A 23,063-nucleotide genomic window follows, 5' to 3' on the forward strand; every position below is an offset into this window, starting at 1 on the left:
ACTGTGTTAAACTGGTGTTACAAGTCAGATGATTGACTGTTCTCTTCTGCAGATTCTGTGAGTCTCTGACAGCCTCGTTGAGGAGCTACTGATGAGAGAAATTTAACTTTTCAAACATCTGAATCAAATGAAGCATTTCTGCATCCTGAGTTTTATAATGTAGGTTCAGTTTTAATGACAGACACATGCATGTATAATTAAAAGGGCAGCGTGATTGTTAATTGTGCCTAACAAGCTGTAACACAGAAACACTTGTTACAACTAACAGTAAACAAATATATAAAGACCTTATGCCTTCTCAGGTGGTGCTTTAATAAACTGGTAAACTTTATATCTGTAAATCAACTCCGATGATCTGGAGACTGTAAGCTGGATCACTAACAGTTTGTACTGATCTATCTTTGAGTAACAAATTTTTAGCTCAACCTCTATTTTGTATTGTCCCTTTGTATTACCATTTGTTCACAAAGTCTGGTGTGAAATGATTAGCGCAGACATAAACGAATTTCGGTAGAGTTGAGGGAGCATTTTCTTCAAAAACAAAATTAATCCACCTTGTCTTCAGTGGCTAAGATTTCAGGAGTAAATGGAGAGAGCTATGTGGATTAATCCATCCAGCTACAGAACACCTAAAACGCTTGGGAGATGTTCTCGTCAGTGCAGAAATGGTGGACTCTGTACAACTCGCTGTGAACTCGCTCAGAGCGGTTCTGTGTTAAAACGGCAGTGTCTGTCAACATTCATGGGCGGAGCCTGTGGCTAATGTGACATCACACTGCCAGGAACCTGCAAACGGCTTGTTCAGAGACACTGCTTATGATTTATGGGGATTAAAAAAAAGGTTGGATATTTATCATTATAGGGTGGTTGTGTACACTCACTGCCAACACACATTTAGATCCAAACACCATGCAAAAGTGAATTTTGCATAATAGGTCCCCTTTAAAACAAGTTATTTAATTATTGATTTAGATTGTTTTTTGGGGCCCACCACCATTACAAGTTGTGCTCCACTTAATGGCATTATGTGACTACATATTTCATAATCCTCAAAGTGAAACATTCATGAGGTATTAATGTAAGCATGGCATATAAGTTATGATAGTAATTTGTTCGCTATTGTGACGTATATCTAAGTGAAACAGCTTCTGGAACAAGAACAAAACTGATTAACTGATTAAACACAGTGTGTGTGGGAACACACATGAAAATGAAAAACTTAGCAGCAATGAGGCTCTTCAGGACCAGGAATGAGGAAGCTGCTTTTCAGGCACGCCTGTTTTACACACGTCACTTAAACACAAAACCAGGAAACAGGAATCACATGAGTTCAGAGAAACTGAAACTGAAGTGTAGTTGAGCTGTTGTGTGTTTGTGTCTCTGTATTCATGCAGTAAAATGGCAGAAGCCAGATTTTCTCAGGATGAGTTCATGTGTTCAGTGTGTCTGGATCTCCTGAAGGATCCAGTGACCATCCACTGTGGACACAGTTACTGTAAGATCTGTATTACAGGCTGCTGGGATCAGGAGGATCAGATGAGAGTCTACAGCTGTCCTCAGTGCAGACAGACCTTCAGTCCAAGACCTGCTTTAGCTAAAAACACCATTCTGGCTGAACTGGTGGAGAAACTGAAGAAGACTAAACTTCCTGCTGACTGTTACGCTGGAGCTGGAGATGTGCAGTGTGACGTCTGTACTGGAAGAAAACACAAAGCCGTCAAGTCCTGTCTGGTGTGTCTGAACTCTTACTGTCAGAATCACCTTGAACAACATGAGAGTTTGTTTAAAGGAAAGAGACACAATCTGACTGAAGCCACTGGACGACTGCAGGAGATGATCTGCCCGAAACACGACAAGATCCTTGAGGTTTTCTGCCGCACTGATCAGAAGTGTATATGTTTGCTGTGTACGATGGATGAACATAAAAACCACGACAGTGTATCAGCTGCAGCACAGAGGACAGAGAAACAGGTATGAACTTAAAGAGTCCCATTATGCTCATTTACAGATTCATCATTTTGTTTATGGGGTCTACTAGAATACATTTAGTCATGTGACATGCATGAGCTAGTGAGGTTTGATGTTATTGACGTGTCGCCATATTCAATTTGAGTTCTAGAAACAGGCATTATTCAGAATATCTTTTGTGTTCTGCAAGAGAAAATCATACAAGCAGAGTCGATCCTGACCTCCCTGGGCCCTAAGCAAAATTATGCTAAGGGGCCCTCCTAGCTGACCAGTGAGCCATGTAAACCATTTGCCATTGCCACACAGTCACACCTGACACCCCAGTGCTCCCACTATAAACCTCCCTCTTTTAAACAAAACAGTTTGCTCCATTTGTCAGTCAAAGTATAAGTAGAACAATACAGAACAGACTGAGGTATAAACAAACAATATTCATTGATTAGAATATTTTCTATAGATTCTTAAATTAACAATTGAATATTATTAAAGGAATATTAACATTAACATAAAAAATAAAATAAAAAAATTATAATAAAACACTGAGCTTTGGCTTTTGGGATTAACTTTGGTTCCCTGTACAGCCTAGACATTTTCAGCATCAGCATGGGCACCAGTCTGTTTTCGATGTCTGGAAGAAACTGAGAACGTATGTCACATGCAATTCTGCCATACAATCTTACATGTTACTAAGTGTGTAAACATTTGAATGTTTGAATTAAAATCTTACAATCAAAATATTCCTTTTCTGCACTTTCTTGAGGCAAAATCATCATCATAGGACAGGTGTTTCCCCACGTCATGATTTATGCTCACGATGGCTAGTCCACTCAAACGTTCCTGTGACATGGAAGACCTCAGGTAGCTTTTGATAAACTTTAATTTTGAAAAGCTCCTCTCTGATGATGCTACTGTTACTGGTATGGTGACTGCAATTCTTAGGGCTATTCAAAGGTTAGGATAGAGTTCCTCCAGGTTTTTCTCACAGAGAAAGGAAAGCAGCTCAAAGGCAGTCGTCTTATCTGATGGCAGATCAGATAAATTCTGAATCTCATGTGCCAGATCCATTCCATTGATGTCACAGTCAGTGTTTTGAACTTCCATGCATTGAGCCTTTAAATATTCACTGGACATCTGAGAGGCAGAGCTGAAGTTCAGCAGAACTCCATATTTTGTTTTTACCTGGTTGAGTGTTTCAAATCTCTCATCCATGGATGTCACAGCAGAGTCGACAACAGTGTTGAAGAAGCTGACTTCAAGGTTTTTCAGTGCATCAGTCACTGGTTCATCAGGAGCTTCATAGCTGAAATGCCTCTTGCTGTTTCTCAGTCTCTTCTCTTTCAGAACAGGCTCTACATTCATTTCTTCACAAATGCTTTTGGCTGTTGTCTGAGCCTCAGAGAATCCAGTTTCCCGGTATGTAGTGAGGGAGGCCTTTGCATTTGAGATTAATTCATTGCAATATCCAACTGCATTGAGGCAGACTGGAGGAGCTTGTTCACCTTGTTTGTAACTGTTAGTATCTCACACCATATGACACAGCAAATCAAGAAGCGGTAGGACCCAACTTCCTCTGCAAGTGCTTGTGCCTCCACTTTGGCCATAGGATCACTGATCGTCTGTCTGACTTCCAGTAATGCCTCCCGAACCTCAGAAGCCTGATACCTGATTGCATGAACACTTTGGAGCCTACTCTCCCATCTTGTGTCACTCCATGACTTCACGTTTATGTTCACGTGTTTCTTCAAGACACTCCATCTTTGTGTGCCAGCTGAAAAAAAGGTGAAGAGACTTTGCACATGCACAAAAAACCTAACTGCCTCTTTTGAAGAACGCATCAGGCCCATTCAAACTGGCTCCCTCAAATTTCCATTTATACATTTTCAAATATAAATACAATAGCTTGGCTCTTGCAATAATTAACTAGTGAAAGTGCCGTGATGTGTGGCCAAGAATGGTGTCACACAAGTATGGTGTTACAAGTCAGACTCTCCAACCATTAGGCCACAACTCCCCCTGCAATTGCAGATATCAAGAATTATGGTTTTTACTAGTAAAAAATGAATTTCTGATATCATGATGTTAAGTCCTTGTTGATATCAAGAATTCACATTTGTACTAGTGAAAATGTAATTCCTGATATCAAAAATAGCAACCCAGTCTCATTAGAAAAACGTACCTGTGGGAAGTCGCAAAATATGTACCAATACGTACATATCACTGCAGTTTCAATGTGAAATGTCCACTGAGTGGTGCTAAAAGCGTGTTCTTTTTTTGCCGGAACAGATAAACATGAATATGGCACGTTTTTATGACGTTGGTTTTTATACGAATCACCGCAGCTCTGATTTGAAATTTGCACTCCTTTGCATTTTAAAATAACGTACCACCAACACTACCCGATAGTACTAACAAAAGCAAATGTGACATTAAAAAGGGTCCGTAATCGTGCCATTTTAGCTCGTTTAGATCTCTCTTTGAGTTCTTTTACCGTGACTCGCCTTTCACGGGATTCATACCCAAGGCTTCTTCGTCTTAAGTACAACTCCGTATCAGCTGAGCTACTGAGCAAACTTATTATGTCAAAAAAGCGAAACATATGGAGCTGGTTAAGCAATGCAAAGTCCAAAATATATTCGTTTACAAATCGTGCACTCTGGTAAATAAGCGTTTTGAAGTCATAACATAATATTGTGCAAGGAGACATGAAAACGAGTCTTTATTAATGCATAATCTGACCCCATAATCGTAACTGTGTATGAAAACGATTAAAAGTGCTTGCTGTTTTACTACCTTAAGAGATGCACTGCCCAGCTAGGTTAGCAAGACAGAAAGATGCACATAAACTTAACTTCATTGCTTTTGCTGACATCAAACTTTGAGAGGAGAGAACACAAGTTTACCTGATTGCTGTTCCCTTAATTTACTCTCATGGTGTTTTTTTCCCTCTTTTCTTGACCTGAAGGATCATTCCGCTTCATTTTCTCATCCGTTGTAAACACTGACACACACTTTGACATGAGGGAGGGGGAGGCAGGGCCTTGCATAATTTGCGGGGCCCTACGCAGCGTTTGTAGTGTGCGTATAGGGCCGATCGGCTCTGCATACAAGTTAGTAAAGACATGAGGATGAGTAAACAATGAAAGAATTTACATTTCTGGCTGAACTACCCCTATAAATCTAGACACTGATGAAATAATGCTGACACTTATGAATGAACCTATAACCTTACCGTACAAGATCTTTAATCAGTGATACAAGCATTTCACTGATACTGGATTCATATCTGTTTACTTGATGATTTATGTGATGTTCCTCCTGTTATTGGTTTGTCCTTTAGCACCAGCTGAAGGAGACACAGAGGTTGTTCCAGCAGAGGATCCAGCAGAGAGAGAAAGATCTTCAGCAGCTGAGAGAGGCTGTGGAGTCTCATAAGGTGAGTCTGGAGAAGAAGAGAAGTTTGAGAAGTCTCAGTCAGGACTCACTGAAGCCACTGTGTGATTGTGATGTGTGTCCTAACAGCGCTCTGCACAGACAGCAGTGGAGGACAGTGAGAGGATCTTCACTGAGCTCATCCGCTCCATTGAGAGAAGCCGCTCTGAGGCCACACAGCGGATCAGAGATCAGGAAAAGACTGCAGTGAGTCGAGCTGAAGGACGACTGGAGCGACTGGAGCAGGAGATCAATGATCTGAGGAGGAGAGACGCTGAGCTGGAGCAGCTTTCACACACACAGGATCACATCCATTTCCTGCAGGTAACAGAGATCTAGAAGAACAGGATCATAGTGGACTTGAGCAAGAGACTCACAGAGAAACATTTCATGAGAGCAGAATGAGCCGTTGACTGAAGTATTGATCTGTGTGTTCGGTTATTATATAATCATCAGTCAGACTCTCATCTGATCTTCTTCTTTTGAAAGAGACGCACTTACAAATGCAGTTCAGCTCTGGAAATCTCTTAGGAAACATTTTTCTGAAGGATATATTGAGCTTCCAGATATCAGCATATCAAAACTTCAATAATATTGAAATCCATTAACTTGATGGTACCCCATCTTTTATAATAATTTTCAGTAACACATTAATGAAATTAACAGTGAAGTCCTCAAACAGGAAGTGAGGCTGTATATTAGTGATGCTTCAGTGTATTTAAACCACAAAACCTGACCTTGGGATTGTGTCCTAAGAGTCCTTGTGAATTTCAGGTTATTGTCTGAAGTGTTGAGGTGATGAGCTTTGATTTCTGTTTTCTGTAGAGTTTCCAGTCTCTCACAGCTCCTCCTGAATCTACAGATGTAAATGACAATCCCTTCAGTTCTCTCTCCTCTTTTGATGGTGTGAAAGAATCTGTCCTTCAGCTGAGAGAAAAACTGGAGGATTTCTGCAATGAGGAGCTGAAGAAGATCTCTGACAGAGGTAAAGTCCTGGAGATTCATCTGCTCTCAGAAATGATCCTCCATCATCTCATATCATGTAGAATATCATATTAGAAATGTCTTAGGAACGGATGCAGGGATCATTTTCTCTTGACATGATATTCACACTCTTCATGTCTGTTGATTTCCACAGCCACTTTCACCAACATTGTTCCCAGAACCAGGAATGACTTCCTACAATGTAAGTCACTAAGAAAACAAGCAGAAAAACTCACTGAGTGTGTTCATGTTCCTCCTGTAGAAGAAGAACGAAAACATGACAGAAGAGTTTTATAGTTGATCACGTAAATTAGCATTTCTCAACGGGGCGTTCAGAGAATATTGGTGGGTGCTGGAAGAAACATCTTCAAAAGTGGGTGTTGAGGAGTTCTTGAGAAGTGTTTGTTTAAGGCACATATATGCCAAAGGTTTACAAGATGAAACCTATAATTACTTGCAAAAGAAAATGGTCTGCAACATTATAACAACATTCAACTCAACGTGAACATTCCAAATGCTTTTATCCTGTTATCAGGGTGTGATGCACTAGATTCAGGATGTGGTCTATTGCCTTCCTCATGAAAGGAAAGTTGTCATGAAATGGAAATTGAGATCGACACATAACATGAAACAACTTCTCAAATGTGAAAAAAATGTAGAGTAGGACTTCATTATGAAATCAGAAACTGATTTGATCATTGTCATTTGCTCATTGTGGTGATTGTTTAATGTGAATAACAGGTTGCTGGAGGGGAAGGATTGAAACTCACTAATAAAATATTCAAAATATAATGATATTATAAAATATAATGATATTTAAACTATACAGTTAAATCTGTTAACATTCAATTACATGCTTTTTTAAATGATATATAGGTGAATAATAATACTAATAATATACACCAAAATATATATTACAAATACAAATATATAATATAAACCTGATCAAAAGTTTGTGGTCGGTAAGTTTTTTTTAATGTTTTTTAAATAGGTCTTTTCTGCATTTATTTGATCCAAAATACAGTAAAAACAGTAATATTGTGGAATATCACTATGACTTTATAGAACCATTTTCTATTTCAATATATTTTAAAATGTCTAACTAACCCTAAACCAAACCCTTAGCTCTATAGTAAATGTAGTTCATTAATATTACTATGTACTTATGAGTAATTACAATGTAATTACGTCACTAAAGTAAAGTGTAACCAAAATAAGATTATTTTTCACTGAAAGCCAATTAAAAACTTTCATCCAGATTTTAGAGGTAAAACTCTTTCACTATAGATTTATCTTGAACACAATTTTGTAACAAGCCTTTTGAACCTACAGCACTGAAAATAACCAACAATAGACCTACAATGCTTAAAAACTGTAAATCGAATCATACTGACCCCAAACCTTTGAATGGTGTAAATATAATAATAGACCTAATTATAATAAACAGAATGAAAATCAACATTAATATTCAGGGAAGACAATTAAGGGGCTTTCTAGATAATGATAATGATGATTTGCACAGGATATCACACAGATGATTCATAATTCCTGATTGTGATGTGTTTTATCTCCATCAGATTCCTATCAGCTCAATCTGGATCTGAACACAGTGAATAAATACCTCCGTCTGTCTGAGAGGAACAGAGTGATTACTTACACTAACACAGTCCAGTTGTATCTTGATCATCCAGACAGATTTGATGGATATAATCTTCAGGTGTTGTGTAGAGAGAGTGTGTGTGGACGCTGTTACTGGGAGATTGAGAGGAGTGGGAATAATGTGCATATATCAGTGTCATATAAGAGCATCAGCAGGAAGAGAGGGGGTAATGAGTGTTTGTTTGGATCTAATGATCAGTCCTGGAGTTTGATCTGCTCTTCCTCCAGTTATTCATTCTGGCACAATAACATAGTGACCGAACTGCCAATAAAGCCCACCAGTCGTAGAATAGGAGTGTATGTGGATCACAGTGCAGGAACTCTGTCCTTCTACAGTGTCTACAAAGACACAATGAGCCTCATCCACACAGTCCAGACCACATTCACTCAACCGCTCTATCCTGGGTTTAGGCTTTATTATGGATCAGTGAAACTGTGTTGATGAATCAGAATAGACTGTAGAGAGATTCTACCCATAATGCTTTGAGCTCATGATGAATCAGTAACAGTGAGATGTTATAGAGTCTCTTATTTTCTCTTCATTACATTAATACTACAGCTGAACTTCTGTCAGTGAAATAACATGTCAGAATAAATGTGTGTAATGAATCCTCATATAGACAGTGAGATCAGTGTGTGTGTGTGTGTGTGTGTGTGAGTCATGATGAGTGACGGTGTGTATCTGTGCTTTTCTCAAATGATTTGTGTTTATGGTCTTTCAGTTCTTATTGTAGTGTCACATAAATCTTTTTTATTGTTACTATCAAAATTTACTAATAAATGTGAAATATGTAAACCCAAATCATCTGCTCATACTGTAAACTCTTGATCATTGAAAGTATGAGCACAATTATTCTAATCTAATCCAGTTTACTTTAAATAAACCTCCTCCTGAACAGGATTGAGTTTGAGATGTGGGCCTGTATTCTGAAAGGAACACACCACTTTTTTTGAATATAGGCTCATTTTCCAACTCCCCTAGAGTTAAACAGTTGAGTTTTACCGTTTTCGAATCCATTCAGCCGATCTCCAGGTCTGGCGGTACCACTTTTAGCATAGCTTAGCATAGTTCATTGAATCTGATTAGACCGTTAGCATCTCGCTCAAAAATGACCAAAGAGTACCATGGGTGCAGCAGGCGCAATGATATTACGCAGCGCCTGTGACCCCCTGCTTGCAAAGGGAGCGTGCCTTGCAACCATGGAGACATTTGTGAAAGACGCTGCGCAATATCATTGCGCCTGCTGCACCCATGGTACGGCAGCAAAGTTCCTTGATTATTACGCCAGAATGAGAGTATATCGGCCTAGAAAATCACAACTTTTCATTTTCCATTGGTCTTAGTACATGATGTAACTACAGAAGAGTCAAGTTTTAAATAGGAAAAATATTGAAACTCTTTAGTCATTTTTGAGCGAGATGCTATTGGTCTCATTAGATTCAATGAACTATGCTAAGCTATGCTAAAAGTGGTACTGCCAGACCCGGAGATCAGCTGAATGGATTCGAAAACGTTAACTCAACTGTTTAACTCTAGAAAAAAGTGGAGTGTTCCTTAAAGCTTCCAGGAATCCTCTCAGAAAGCTCCTAATTCAGCTTAAAAATGTCTAAATCGGTCAGACCGCACTTCTGTATTTTTCAAAAAGCTTACGCTGTATGTCCGTCGCCTTTCTGAATAGGAATCTTAACTTAAGAGTGATTCAGGACCAATCTGAGAGCAACTCGTAGTAAGGAAAAGACAAAAACTTTAATCTTAGTGAGGAGGCATTTTTTTTTATTGTTTACCATGCTGGTAATTTCTTACTTAAAGGATTAGTTCACTTTCAAATTAAAATTTCCTGATAATTTACTCACCCCCATGTCGTCCTAGATGTCCATGTCCTTCTTTCTTCAGTCGAAAAGAAATTAATAAAATAAAAATGATCGCCTTGCAAGTGCTTCGGTCAGACCGCACTTTTGTATTCTTCAAAAAGCTTACGCTGTATGTCCTACGCCTTCCCTATTCAAAAAACGGAACTGGCACCGCGTTTGTTCCGTAAAATTTCTTTCTTCAGTCGAAAAGAAATTAATAAAATAAAAATGATCGCCTTGCAAGTGCTTCGGTCAGACCGCACTTTTGTATTCTTCAAAAAGCTTACGCTGTATGTCCTACGCCTTCCCTATTCAAAAAACGGAACTGGCACCGCGTTTGTTCCGTAAGTAGAACACTTGCAAGGTGATCATTTGTGTTTATAAAGCATATACATTTACATTTTTTTAAATTAATTAATTTATTTTTTTTCGAAAATGACCGATCGTTTCGCTAGATAAGACCCTTATTCCTCGTCTGGTATCGTTTAAAGCCCTTTGAAGCTGCACTGAAACTGTCATTTTGACCTTCAACTGTTTGGAGGCCATTGAAGTCCACTATAAGGAGAATAATTCTTCAATGCTTTCATCAAAAACCTTAATTTCTTTTCGACTGAAGAAAGAAGGACATGGACATCTTGGATGACATGGGGGTGAGTAAATTATCAGGAAATTTTATTTGAATGTGAACTAATCCTTTAATGTATGTGATAGGCCTAAGAATGAGAAATTGCTCTGCTCTTTCCAATTACACTGATTGCTGGAGTGTTTATTTAAGTGGTGGTTTGAATGTTGGTTTTAATGGAGCAAACATGGAGTCAAATACAAGAAGGACAAGAAAGCCCAACTGGACAGAGGAACAGTGTTTACTGTTAGCTGATTAGTTGATAAACACAAGGCCATCCTTAAAGGAAAATTTGGGACGGATGTCACAGCACGGGGCAAGAAACAGACGTGGGAGCTTATAGCGCAAAATATTAGCGCTTCATACTCCCTTGTGTGCACCAGTTAAGACTGCAAGAAATGCAGGTACGTGTTGCAATCAAAAGCCAGAGAGGAAATTGCAGCACACAAGAGGGAGTCATCAAGCACAGGTGAGTGCCATCACTTTTTTAAAACCGCTGGCAAAGTTATCTCAAACAATGATATGTACAAATGTGGTCTACTGCACTGTTTTCTAGGGGGTGGACCACCTGCTAAACTGCTGTCACAAGTAGCCCAAACCGTGTTCAACATCAGAAACAAGCATCACCGGTTTGAAGGAGGGCACAGACGGCTTAATGATTCAGCTGATGGAACTACAAAATTTTTATTTTTAATAAACCAACAGCCAAGTAACAATATAAAGACCCATTTTTATTTTACATAGACAAAGCCATTTCTCATATTTCTACCTGGCATTCTATAAACTGAACAAAAACATATTGGCCCAAATTGTCCTAAAAACAATAATTAAATAAAAGAGATTAAATGTTTTACCCTTTCGACAACACAGAGCCTTCCAGCAGATGAACGGGGACCGTTGACTTGGCAGATGGGCAACCCTCAGAATGAAGCGCCTCATTCCCTGCCTTCTGCTGCTCAAATGCTATCCCTATTGCACGAAAAACTTGAGATGGAGATGGATGTTCTAAAGCAGCATAAAATAGTACTCTATTTACAGGAGGAGCACAACAAACTAAAAATTTAGCTACTCAAAATTAAAATTAATAACTTAGTAATGGGCATTTGTGTGTCTTAATATCTTTATAACGAAAATTTTGGCTAAGGTGTGTCTGTTCACTGTACTCATGATTTTTATATTGCATTCATTGTAACTTGCCTGAAATGCAAATTAGTAAATTGGGCTCTGTGAAGAATACCACTTTGGGACAGATCCCTTCATTGTGGAGGGTATTCTTCATCATCCTCTTCATCAGCCTAATTGTCTCGGGAGGATCTGCAATTTGTCTGGCTTTACAGATGTTATCAAGCACTGCACAGGCTGTTGTCACTCTGCAGACCTTTCCTTGCGCCAGTCGCACCTCTCCATACAAAATGTGAAAGCGCCTCTTTAGTTGACCAATACCTCACTCAACTACGGCCCGTGTTTTCTTATGCTCTGTGAGTTAATGAAAATGGGGAGTGGCCTACATACATTATGATACTGCAACTCATTTGTTGTTCTCTGAATTTGAAGTCCACACACATTACTTGTATGATGTCACTGTTACCTGTTGTAATTTAGCTGTGACCCCTGGTCAGGATGGAGGTAAGGTGTGAGGAGCCATGGTTTACAGGGAAAACCACTGTCCCCTACCAAGTGGCAGTTTGCTGGAACATGACATCTTTCAAACAGATGCCTGAGGCAACTCTCCGCCACTATCCTGGCATGACGGGTTGCGCCAGGCCATTTTGCAACAATGTCTAAAATCCTATAATCTGCACTGAAAACAACTTGAATGTTTATGCTGTGGTACCTCTTTCTATTTACATAAGCGTCCTTGTCTTCTGACGGTGCACTAATTCGAATGTGGGTTCCATCAATTACTCCAACAACACCAGAGAAGAGCCTGCTATATTCATAAATGCTGCTTTTTAAGCCTGCAAAGTGGGAATGTCAAGTGGAAACAAAATAAACTGCAACACAATAAGAGGTTCTTAAAGTGCTGGAATTGTTCGTGCTCACTGACAGACCCAAATCATCACTGTTGCATAGTTGCATTTTCCCAGTTGCCAAATATCTTAAAGGATTAGTTCACTTTTAAATATTTTGTATATGACTTTCTCCTTTCTGTTGACCACAATTGCAGAAATATTAATAAATATCACGATGCATCCGAGCCTTATAATGGCAGTGATAGGGATCAATGAGTATGAGCTGAAGAAAGTGCCTCCATCCACATCCATCCATCCATCATAAACACGTGCTCCACATGGCTTCGGGGGGTTAAGAAAGGCCTTCTGAAGTGAAGCGATGCATTTGTGTAAAAAAATATCCATATCTAAACAAGTTATGAAGTAAAATATGCAGCTTCCGCCAGACCGTCTTCTGTATTCAACGTATGAAGAAAGTGTAAACTGGCGTCATGTCAGTTACACTTTTTCCGTAAGTTGAATAGGGTAGGCGTAGGACGTAGCATAAGCTTTGTGAACTGCAAGAGTTTTACAATTTCTGCGTAACTTCAATACGGAAGGCGGCTAGTGCGGAAGCAAGATATTTAACTTCATAACTTGTTAAATATGGATTTTTTTTTACACAAACACATCGCTTTGCTTCAGAAGGCCTTTATTAACCCCCCCGGTTAATTTTGTTTTGGCTGTACAGCAGCTCTAGAAGAAAATGGTGTCATTGTCAAGCTTAAGCAAGTTCAGTGTTGATTCATTATGTTGTAAAAATCATTAGTTATTAATTTAGTTCATTTATCTATACAACAGCTCTAGAGAAAACAGTGATGTCATCGTCCAGCTCAGTTCTGTTCGCATACAATGGTGTCAATGCAGGCAGATCAAAACATTGTTGAATATCAAGTGTCCCCAACTAAGCAAGCCAGAGGTGACAGCGGCAAGGAACCCAAACTCCAACAGGTGACAAAATTAGAAAAATCGAGATTCAAGTTTCATTCATTCATACTTTCTTAATTGTTAACTTACATTTCAGTCTACTTTACATTTACCATTGTTCTGTAAATTTTACATTCACTTTCATAAGAATCAATAAGATCAGGAATTTTGTGTGAGGGTCGAAAAATTTCGAATTTCAAATCACAGACATTCACAGCGCTGACCAACAGAAATCCACTTGGTTTGAAAGCGTGTTATAAATTATAACACTATTGACAGTAATAGACCTTTTTCCTGTAGATTTTCACTAATGTGACCCCACCTTAAAGGATTAGTTCACTTTAAGATGAAAATTACCTCAAACTTTACTCATCCATTTACTCAGCAGATGAACACAATCAGTGTTATATTAATAAATATCCTGACGCGTCCGAACTTTATAATGGCAGTAAATGGGAAACAACGAGTATGAAGCTGAAGAAAGTGCATCCGATTGTGTTCGTCAGAAAGAAGAAAGTCACCTAGGATGGCTTGAGGGTGAGTAAAACTTGGGGAAATTTTCATTTTAAAGTTTTTTTCCTTTAAATATAAACTGTGGTCCTCTCTGTTAGCAACTCCCAAACATTTTGTCCATTAGATTTCATTTAAGATGCAGTACCATACATTTGCCTTCCCTTCTTCCCCTACAAGAGCATTTTTGTTTCAGAAATATACACCATGTTTCTGTAACTGCCCACCTCAAAGGAAAAAGAATCACAATAACATGCAATGAGTTATGAGAGTTGTGTTCAACCAACTGTCTACTTATCTCACACAGAACAACCTCCTTGACAACCACCAGTCTGGCTTCAAGAGTGGCCACTCAACTGAGACTGCCTTGCTCTCAGTCATTGAAGCCCTGCGACTGGCACGAGCAACTTCAAAATCATCAGTACTCATCTTGCTGGATCTGTCTGCTGCTTTTGACACAGTTACCACCAGATCCTCCTGTCAACACTCATGTCGAAGGTCATCTCAGGAACTGCACTCCAGTAGTTCAAGTCTTACCTCTCAGGTAGGTCCTTCAGGGTATCTTGGAGAGGTGAGGTGTCCAAGTCACATCATCTTGCTACTGGGGTACCTCAGGGCTCCGTGCTTGGACCACTTCTCTTCTCCATCTACATGTCATCACTAGGATCTGTCATTCAGGAACATGGTTTTTCCTATCACTGTTATGCTGATGACACACAACCTCTCATTCCAACCAGATGATCCCACGGTTGCTGGTCGCATCGCAGCCTGCCTGACAGCCATTTCTGCCTGGATGAAGGACCACCACCTTCAACTCAACCTTGCAAAAACGGAACTGCTTGTGGTCGGTGCCAATCCAACACTTCATCATAACCTTTCAATTCAACTTGGGTCGTCAACCATTACTGCTTCCAGGACAGCCAGGAACCTTGGAGTGGTGATGGATGATTGTTTAAGCTTCACAGATCACATCGCTACAACGGCCCAGTCCTGCAGATTTGCCTTGTACAACATTAGGAAGATTAGATCCTTCCTATCGGAGCATTCCACACAAATTCTTGTCCAAGACTGGACTATCCAGACTGGACTATTGTAATGCTCTCTTGGCAGGCCTTCCAGCATGCACTGTCAAGCCTCTACAACTGATCCAGAATGCTGCAGCAAGACTGGTCTTTAACGAACTGAAGAGAGCGCATGTCACACCTCTCTTCATCAGTTTGCATTGGCTGCCAATAGCTTCTTGCATCCAATTTAAGGCTCTGATGATTGCCTACAGAACAACCACTGGCTCTGCACCACTATACCTAAACTCACTACTTCAGACTTGTGAACGGCGCCTTGTGGTGCCATCCCAAAGGGGCACAAAATCACTCTCACGGACCTTCTCCGGGTCTGTTCCTGGCTGGTGGAATGACCTACCACGCTCTATCCGAGCAGCGGAGTCTTTAGCCATTTTCAAAAAACTGCTAAAGACACTTCTGGGTTAACACTTGACCCAGTAATAGTAACACTTACTTTTTATTTTTATTATCTTTCTTTTCTTTGATTTCTACTCTTTTTCCATCTATTTGTGTATTTAAAAAAAAAAAAAAAAAAAAAATCCTTGCTACGAGCACTTTACTGATTAAACTGTGACTTGACACAGCACTTACATACTGTCGTACTCATGTTGATTTGATTGCTTCTACTATTCTCATTTGTAAGTCGCTTTGGAGAAAAGCATCTGCTAAATGACTAAATGTAAATGTAAATGCAATGGCTGGACATCCTGAACATATTATATGCAATAACAGACAATGCAGCACCAATAAAAAGAATTTCATAATTGGTATCTCATTCAAGTTTCAAACAATGAGAGGAGAAAAATCTACAATATTTTTCTGATCAAATTTCATGAGGCACTATGTGAATACAGATTCACTACATCCAAGGAGGATCTTCAGATAAATGGCAAACTCTTCCTTCTCGGTGGAGTTGTCCCCTGAGGATACATCTATCCACCTTATTTTTCAACGCAGAAGTAAGCTGTTTTCTGTAAATGTGCAAGACTTCCGATTCATTAGCCGATGTCGGAAAATGACTGTGCCCGCTCTTACAGGAAAAATAAGGTGGATACAGTGATACTGGACAGACAGCTGCTTTGGTCACCACCACCCTATTGCCATTTCCATCCAATTTTACCATCACCTGATATCCTATTTTTTGACAAATCATTTTGTCAAAATAGAGGGTCTTTGGATATTTGATTTCCCCTTAGAGAGCAGCGCACAGAATAAGAATCAAAGGCAAGGTTATAAACATTATAGCATTAAATAAGAGGAAGCGATCACAGATATTGAGAACTTTTAAGTCAGCCCATGTCCTTGCATGTTGTTGGTTTTGTTTCAGGCAATAGTTAGTGTACAAATAAGGCCAAATAAACTAAGGGACTGGTGTGGTTACACTATAAAAGCAAGGCCAATATTCACAATTAAGGTAGTACAGGATTTAGCTGCTCAGGATTGAGGGTGAGTTTTTTAAAAAAAAAAGTAGTAATTTAATATCTACAAGTATTTATATTTCTCAAGTAACAACTGTACAAGTCAAATAAGCATGTGTGGTGACAAACAAAAGAACTAAACACAACTAAATTCCACAACTAAACTAAAAAACTGTATTTAAAGACTAATCTAAGCACCAAAAGGAAAATGTAGAAATAAAACTCTTCAGCTAGAAAACACCCTAACCAAAGGAATGACCAGGAAAGTATAACACCTCTTTTTATGCCCATGATATGTGTTTGTCATAGGCGAGATTGAAAATGATGTTCCTCGGGTGTGTTCTGGTTCTTGTGAACCTGGTCTCAGTGGTTACAGGCAGCAGTGCAGGAGTTAAAGTCACACTAACTCAGAAGGGGCTTGAGTACGGTAAGAAAACAAAACAAGACTTCTTGTAACTCTTTAGAATTTAAGAAAATAGTCTGTGACTGTTACTGTGGCACCCAAAAGATTTGGTTGGTTTTCTTTTGTTAATTTTGACTTAACTATAAGTACAAAGATAGTGAACCAGGATTTCCTAGAAACCACTGGACATCTGACCTAACACTGACTACGCTACCCTGGGAATCTCGCCCAGTTACATAATGGTCCAATAAGGACACATAGGTTCGTTCCCACAAAGATGTAGCAGAGACGTGAAAATAAATAAGGAAACAACAGTCCTTTATTTACAAAAAAAGTATAAAAACGGTTCCACACACAATTTCACACAAGAGGAATAAATCGACTTCAAAATAAAGACAAGACAGAAGACAACAAACCAATAAGGTAATCAAGAATACATGTCATATGAAAAGGAGAAATAGCAAACCCACCCACATTCCACTTCACTACACACTTCAAACTTACACTATTATACTCACTTCAGCACACAAGTGCATTCAAGTAACAGAAAATTAGAATCAAAGCTCAGTGAACAAAGGTACCCATTAGCTTATGGTGGGTACTCCTTTCTCACCAAAGTTAGACAAAATACCTCAATTTTGACAGATTAAGAAAACAAATAAAAAAACCCCCAACAACAACAATATAACAAAAAAACCTATACAATCACCTTACACATTCCTCAAATAAAGGACCATAATCCATTAATCATACACACACACACAATCCGCTATTATGCTTATACTCTACTTTGTACTGAATTGTGTATATTTGTATAATGTGTGAGTGTATATATACTGTATATCTCTACACTGTTGTATAAAATCAATTGGCTTCACATTTGCACTAGTGCTGATGTCTGGAAAAACAGCATATCCTGAATTATGAACATACAAATATAGGCTATTATAAATATTAAAAACAAGAACCCATATAGGGACATTGTTTTGCCCCATATATCTTGAATTTTGGAAGGATTTTATTAATTTCGATGGCATTTTTGCCCAAAGTATCAAGCATTTAGGCATCATGTTGGCGCTCCAAATTCTGTCCAGCTGGTGGCGGTAATGCATCAAAAGCTGATTTCTCAAAGTAAACCTTAGAACAACAACATCACAGAACGTTTATATAATGTTTCAAAACGCTGCTTTCGCTGTTAAACATTAAACACGTCCTTAGATGAAAACAGTAGACGATAAAGCAAAATCTCTATTACCACAGATTGGACTATTTTACTAAAGATTGAATCGTACCACGTGACAAACACAGGTGAGTCTCAAACTGAAAGTGTTTCAAAGACTTCTGGATTCTGTTCCTGTAGGACAAGACCGTTTGTACTGCTGAAGTAAGCTTTAATACTTACACGATTACAGTTTTTTGGTGGAATATGAACTGATCTCATATGAGATCGAGTGATAATGATTAGACCTATGTTAAGTTATAGAACAAGTTATCACTTATACCTGTTGCAAAAGAATAACAAACGACCAAGAAGCAACCAGGAAACAGCTTTATGGACATTAACTTTGCAGAAATCAATAACGCCTTTTTCTAAAAAGGTTTATTTCTAGTTTTAGGATGTTGTTTTGTAGTTATGTGTAGTCGAACGTATTCTTTGGACAATCCAGTTTTTTCCAGTTACAGAATATTTTGAATCAGGCCCAGTGTTAGGAGATCTTAGTTTACGAAGGCCGAGCATATATGAATATTCATGAGATTCCTGGAGATCCGACCTCGGTATTTTTCCGAGGTGTACCTATATAATAAAGGTTGTGAAATGATTGCCTAATGATATTAACTCTAATTTAGTACTGCAAGGATATTACACAGCACCAATTTCTTCTCATATGAGCCTCAGCGGTCTGTCGCCAATGTAAAATATTTGAGGTGACCAATCAAATCAAAGTAGGCGGAGTTTAAGTTTTCAGAAGCTGCTGAGCGCGAACCGCGAATTCCAGCGACGGTTCGGTTATAAAGTGCGAGATAAGATGTAAGTAGCTAAACTAAACATCTTATATTTGAAAGATTTTTTAGGATAGAAATGTGAAACTACCGCCAAAATAATCAGGGATGCAAAGTAATGAACTTTTGTCTAGTATCGCATTTTGAATTGTCTGTATAATTTACCTGATTTATGACAATAAACAGATTAACAATGAATGTGCACATATTGTGAATGAATTTATTAAACTTAGTTACCTAGCTGTCCTGGTAGCCTTCAGTAAATTAACTTATCTAAGAAAATGATTCATAAAACATATAAATATCAGTTGACCCTATGTTTACTTTATTCACAGATGAAAATGAGAAGCCTATCAGTCAAAGCTCAGCCTTAGGAGGGGAAGAGACAGAGCAAGATAAGAAGACAGAGAAAAAGAAAGTGATGGAGACGAGGAGAGAGCAGGTACTGACAAATAATCTACTGTCCACTGACATGGTTTTAAAGCTATTATTATTCAATTGTTTGGCCTTCAAACGTCTTGAAGTGCATGTAGATCAGAGAAATCAAGCTTTCTTGTGTGAGCACATGCCCCTTCCCAGATAGCACACATACATCTGCGAGACGTCTGTTAAAGATCACTTCATCTGGAAAACATCTGCTGTTTACAAACATCTGATAGACATCTTTAAGATGTCAGTTTTACATACATTCTAAATCATAAACATCTTAAAGACATCTTCTAAACGTCTATTTGACATCTGACAGGAAACGTCCTATAGACGTACTGCAGATGAGCAAACGCTCTAAAAAATACGTCTTCCAGACGTAAACACACACCTCAAATAGACGTCTCCGAGATGTACGTGTGCTATCAGGGTTAAACGGCATGTATTATTTTGCAGTTACATTCCACGACTTAATGCACAGATCATTCAACATACAGTATCAGTTTTTGTTCTGTCCATAGCTATGGTTATCACTGTTAATCTGATTCAATTGTGCAATCCAGAAACTTTGCAATGTGTGGTTAGCAGAATGAAAACATGATATATACAGAAAGTGAGCAAAGATCGCTGCCATTATAATCCCCGAAGCTGTCAATCACAACGCAAGGTACACAAAGCTGCAAAAACGCCCGTTATGATCATGAAGTTGTCTATGCTTTGCACAGTGTGCAGTGAATCTCTTATTGACATAATGGCCTCATTCATGAAACTTTCATAAATATACAAGCAATTTGTGAGTGAAAGAGACCTTTATGAAAACTGTCCTCTGGATTCACAACCACTTCGTATACAACTAATTCGTCAGTTAAACGTGTGTGTATTAATGAATTCCAAACATTCATACATTGGGCGCTTGTGCACGCTCATTCATAATTAGCATAATCCCCGTCCATGATGATTTACAACTACGCAAGTTACGTGTCCAGGAACGCTGTGGAATCTTCTGGATTTCCTTCTCAGGTTTGGCTCCAGTATATTGCATATATTAAGCTCACCAAAATCTACATTGAGACATTTTTAGTATATTGGTTTCAGTACAAGAAGTTATGTTAAAATAAAATATTAATCTCTCACACAATAATATTTAATTTTATTTTAAATGATAAAAACATTTCAATTAAGATGTACATCATTAAATGCAAAAAGTCTTGCTGTGCTTGATGGGTACATTTTGGTTCCCTTTAAGCACACCCCTGTTGCCATTAAGCTCACAACATGTTTTATTAAAAATGCTTGTTTATTTTAAACAATTTTTTTAAACAAATTTTTTAAATAATTAAAAAAAAAATTTGAAAAATGTTTTATTTGAAGGTACAGAGTCAATCACAAAAATAAAACAACACTAAACTCAAGCAACAAGGCATTCAATTTGATCAGTTATAAATTGTAATTCGTGACCGGTGTTTTAAATATGGATTTTTTTTTTTTTTAGACAAATGCATCGCTTCACTTCAGAAGGCCTTTATTAACCCCCCGGAGCCGTGTGGATATCTTTTATTATAGATGGTTGCGCTTTTTTGGGCTTCAAAATCTCATCCTCTATTTACTGTCATTATAAAGCTTGGAAGAGCCAGAACATTATTTAATATAACTCTGATTGTATTCATCTGAAAGAAGAAAGTCATATACACCTAGGATAGCTTGATGGTGAGTAAATCATGGGGTGATTTTTATTTTTGGGTGAATGAACCCTTTAAAGCTGTGAAAATAAGTTATTAATCATTTTATGAAGATTAACTTTAAGTGACAACCATCAGTTAATAATTAAAGTCTGTTTGTGAAGTATTTACATAGACGTTTAATGTAGATGAGCTTAAAGGGAGTACACTGAGATTAATTAGAGCAGCAACAATTTTTAAATAATAAATATATTAATAATAAAATATAATTAATATTTTAATATGAACAACTATTATTGACAATATTTATAAAATTATACTTTTTCTTAGTAGTGCACCCTTTAAGCTCACCTAAAAATAATATGAAGTCTTTGTGGCAGCAAAATTGCAGCAGTGTAAAACCACAGACCATCAATAAACTGTAAATTTATAATATTATGGATTTAAAAATACAAGCCAGTAATCCCTATAAAGTAATATATTAGTGTAGAAAACAATCTTATACAGCTAGTAGGCTAACTATGTTCTGTAGCATCTGCGCTATGTTGCTAAAACTATCTTTTGGATCTAACTGTAATTATTTTCCACATGCAGGTTCCAGGTTATAATATGCAAATGTCTAAACATTAATCTCTTAATTTTGCAGCAAGTAGTTATAACTACCCCAAAAGGCTTAACCACCTTAAAAATGCACATTTAAGGGGCTACTCTTCCGGTGAAAGTTTTCAGACAGCTTTCAAAATGGCCGCCAGACAGTGTGAACACATGGATACCCATATCTCAGTGTGCAATAGACCCTTTTCACAGACTGTGATGACGCGTTTTAACGGTCATCAGTATCGTAAATCATGCAGTTTTTTTTATATTTTCATTTTTTTTTTAAAAACGTAGGTACATTTATAACACTATACTTAGTTTTATATTACCATTGCATCAAATTATAAAAACCTAGTTAACGCTGCTGTGAGGGTGTTTCTAATACAGTGGCTATGGAAGTGACGATAAAAATGACATCTTTCTCTCTTCTGACCGGCGTTATCAATTGCTCTTTATTTTTTTCCTCTTTTTGAAAGTTCTGAAGACACTATTGTGGAGTTTTTCTTTTGCTATTTGAGCAAATGGAAACACAGAAAATATATTTAATGTATTCTCTCATTCACCGCTATAGAATTTTACCCAACTATGACGATTTCTGCTTCTGAGAAACCCGGAAATGTGAAAAAGGTCTATGGTCTGATTTTCTTGAAATTACAGGAAGTATGTAGTAATACACACATCAATTGGTTAAGACATCAAATAGGATAATACATTATTTTTTCTTTTTATAATCTGAGCTCAAAGATGGTAGTGTGCTTAATGGGTACGTTTACCCTAATTGGTCATATGCCTAGCAATAAATACTCAATTATCGTGTGTCCACTAAAGCTTAACCAGCTAAAAAATACCTGGTGCTCTTCTGAAAATGGCCTGCAAGTGATGCTTTAAAGTGCTTTGCAAGTACAGCTTTTTTCCAGCTGAGATATTTTGGTTGCTATGATACAGAATATTCATGGCAGCTAGTGTTGTCACGGTACCAAAAATCCAGTAGTCGGTACCAATACCATTAAAATTTTACGGTTCTCTGTACCAGTTTCAGTACCACAGAAAAATTGATTGTGTCATATATCCTACCGCTCTGCGCTTTGAGAGGGATGTGGGACACGAGCAGGAAAGAGACCATTTCTCTTTAATAATATCTTCATGTTATCTCCTGATGTTACAAGCAACTGACACTTGTTGTAAAAGGTCAGAAGAGCGAGTTTTATCTTCAGCAGGGGCATTCAAGCAAGGTTTAATTTTGCGCTGCCAGAGAAAGTGAAACTAATAATAACCGCCGTGTGTGAAACGTGCTATATACAAATAAACTTGACGCGCCTTATAAAGTCGAATGACAAGCGCAAACTGTGTTAAATAGAAATTGATGTGCAAGCAAAAAGGTTTCTGTCCTACGGTGCTTTTTTCTACTTTACCACAGTAAAGAATGCGAATATAATAGGCCTAAAAGCGAACGAAAGAAACGTTTATAATCCCCTGCGTGAGTGAAGATTTGAAAAAAGAAAAGAGATTCCATGTTCAGTGGAATAAGCTAATCAGG

The 23,063-nt window shown here is 38.0% G+C and overlaps 2 protein-coding genes and 1 long non-coding RNA gene across 12 annotated transcripts in view; all 3 read left to right on the forward strand.

Annotated features, from left to right (window-relative positions):
• The first annotated feature begins 1,320 nt into the window (after nucleotides 1-1,320).
• On the forward strand, nucleotides 1,321-8,842 carry LOC127511135 (tripartite motif-containing protein 16-like). The gene is made up of 6 exons (XM_051891747.1): nucleotides 1,321-1,971; nucleotides 5,306-5,401; nucleotides 5,488-5,721; nucleotides 6,223-6,382; nucleotides 6,536-6,583; nucleotides 7,959-8,842. The coding sequence occupies exons 1-6, from the start codon at nucleotides 1,399-1,401 to the stop codon at nucleotides 8,480-8,482; spliced, it is 1,635 nt and encodes a 544-aa protein (XP_051747707.1). The 5' UTR covers nucleotides 1,321-1,398; the 3' UTR covers nucleotides 8,483-8,842.
• A 4,041-nt stretch (nucleotides 8,843-12,883) lies between these two features.
• LOC127511303 (uncharacterized) lies at nucleotides 12,884-15,737 on the forward strand. Its single transcript, XR_007929985.1, has 3 exons — nucleotides 12,884-13,455; nucleotides 14,249-14,485; nucleotides 14,679-15,737. It is a non-coding gene; the product is annotated as an uncharacterized LOC127511303 (long non-coding RNA).
• Nucleotides 15,738-17,989: 2,252 nt separating this feature from the next.
• LOC127511053 (NACHT, LRR and PYD domains-containing protein 3-like) overlaps nucleotides 17,990-23,063 on the forward strand; it is a 55,443-nt gene continuing 50,369 nt past the window's right edge. For 7 of the 10 annotated variants that reach the window (XM_051891397.1, XM_051891393.1, XM_051891399.1 and 4 more), the window contains exons 1-2: nucleotides 18,157-18,207; nucleotides 19,160-19,266. The gene's annotated coding sequence lies outside the window, so the exon portion shown is untranslated. Of the gene's footprint in view, nucleotides 18,132-18,156; nucleotides 18,208-19,159; nucleotides 19,267-20,742; nucleotides 20,958-23,063 lie in introns of those variants that run through there. The other 3 variants (XM_051891395.1, XM_051891396.1, XM_051891394.1) reach the window with 3 other exon arrangements.

The sequence above is a fragment of the Ctenopharyngodon idella genome, chromosome 4 (assembly GCF_019924925.1).
Source record: "Ctenopharyngodon idella isolate HZGC_01 chromosome 4, HZGC01, whole genome shotgun sequence".
In the NCBI taxonomy this organism is placed as follows: domain Eukaryota; kingdom Metazoa; phylum Chordata; class Actinopteri; order Cypriniformes; family Xenocyprididae; genus Ctenopharyngodon; species Ctenopharyngodon idella.